The sequence below is a fragment of the Sander lucioperca genome, chromosome 13 (genome assembly GCF_008315115.2).
Source record: "Sander lucioperca isolate FBNREF2018 chromosome 13, SLUC_FBN_1.2, whole genome shotgun sequence".
NCBI lineage: Eukaryota > Metazoa > Chordata > Actinopteri > Perciformes > Percidae > Sander > Sander lucioperca.
The window spans coordinates 23,308,153-23,309,817 of record NC_050185.1 but is presented as its reverse complement, the minus strand read 5'-3'; the positions used below and the strand labels follow the sequence as shown (position 1 = coordinate 23,309,817).

Here is a 1,665-nt window from a genome sequence, read left to right as displayed (position 1 = left end):
TTCATATCTGACTTTATATCACTTTCCACCCTAACTCCACAACTGTTTGCCTTTATTTATGAGGCACACCTTTCACACTGTCAGAACCTGTGGTGGTATGGTCCAAGTTAATCTACAGATCATGGTCATTATTAGTAACCATTTGAATACTAAAACAGGCACAGCAAAAACATGCCTATTGTAGTGCAACACAAGAGCAAGGTGCAGAGACACGATACACAATATTCTGACCACTCTCTGTGTCACTCAAACATCATTATTATCACACATCAAAGTAAGTTGAGTGTTTTTCTCAGTGTGCTCTGCACTCAGTGCATCTCTATCGTGACTTTCAATCTAGTAAGCAGGCAAGGTAGTTCACAAGATATCATTCCTTCCTTATTAGCTCCCAGTAGCCTGGCCTGTCTTTCTCGTTATATATCAGATGGAAAACTTAATTTTGATAGTTTAGGAGGCTGAGTCGTGGCGCAGGGAGTAATCGTAAATCAGGGGCTCAGTCCTTTGTCTTCTTATAGTGGAAGAACTCAGCATGTGCCATTTTTAAAGCGCATTCAGGAGAGCTCAGTATAACACTGTCTCTTCCAGGCTTGGAGCGCCCCCCCTTCTGCACACACCAGCAGGTATGACTCACTCTTCACCTGTGGCAGGTGAACCTGGAGGACAGACAATCAGGACATAAAAAGGTTATTATTTTGGATTATATTAAATTATATACCGGATTGATTCATTAAAACAATAGTTTAAAGAAAATCTGTTTCACTGTGGCTGATGGTGGAGCTATTTTATAATATCTCAAGACAAATCCAGCAAGCTAACGGTACGTTAAAATGTAACGTTACACATAGAGTAAAGTTACGTTACACAAATCAACATTAGCCACATCCAGCAACACGGAGCCCTAACCGACCAGCCGCACTTAACGTTACATTTTCACCAGCTAACGTTAGCTCCCCAAACATTAGCCATGTTGAATCCTGCTGTCACTCATCATATATTAACATCTAGTGTTGTCAGCTTACCTCATGCCTTTACACGATTTTCCTTTCAGTAAAGCAAATTAAAAGTTAATAATCCATGTCTTGATGAGGTAAAGTAACTTCAATCCAGAAAGGATTCCTACTTCAGCAGCAAAGTCTCCGCATAAATGTAATTTCCATAACGTTAGCGTAATGAAAATTGCGACAAGTCCATCAGCAGTTCTGGTGAAGTCATTATAGTCTTTATCAACAAAAACTCATTGAAGCTAGCGAGGCTCTTCAACTACTCCACTCATCGTCAAAACTAACTCCATGCCGGCCGGTTGACAGGAAGAAAAAAAACGCTAAACAGGTAATAGCGGGGTTGATGGGAAATGTGGTCTTATAGTTGAGATAAAAGCTACACACATAAATAAATGTATTAATAAATTACAGTTGGATGTTTCTCTCATGTGTCTTATCGTAACTACCGCTCTATAGACCATAATACTGAATCTGTTTAGGATTTCTATGTTAAAAAATATTGTTTAATGTATATTAGCCATTCAGAATACGAAAGACAGTTTTTACATATTAAGTTCAGGCAAAATTGAAAATATTAAATTACCTGCAGTATAAATGCAAAATTATGAGATTATCTTTATAATCGAACAAATTACTTGTTCTCTTGGAGCTATATCAGTCAAAA

General features: G+C 38.1%; 1 protein-coding gene across 5 annotated transcripts in view; it reads right to left on the bottom strand.

The window, feature by feature from the left end:
- Positions 1-307: 307 nt before the first annotated feature.
- Positions 308-1,665, bottom strand: part of LOC116052886 (myotonin-protein kinase) — a 47,014-nt gene continuing 45,656 nt past the window's right edge. For all 5 annotated transcript variants that reach the window (XM_031303712.2, XM_035990930.1, XM_031303714.2 and 2 more), the window contains one exon: positions 308-653. In XM_031303712.2, the coding sequence (XP_031159572.1) occupies positions 552-653 (102 nt within the window). In that variant the 3' untranslated portion in view covers positions 308-551. The remainder of the gene's footprint in view (positions 654-1,665) is intronic.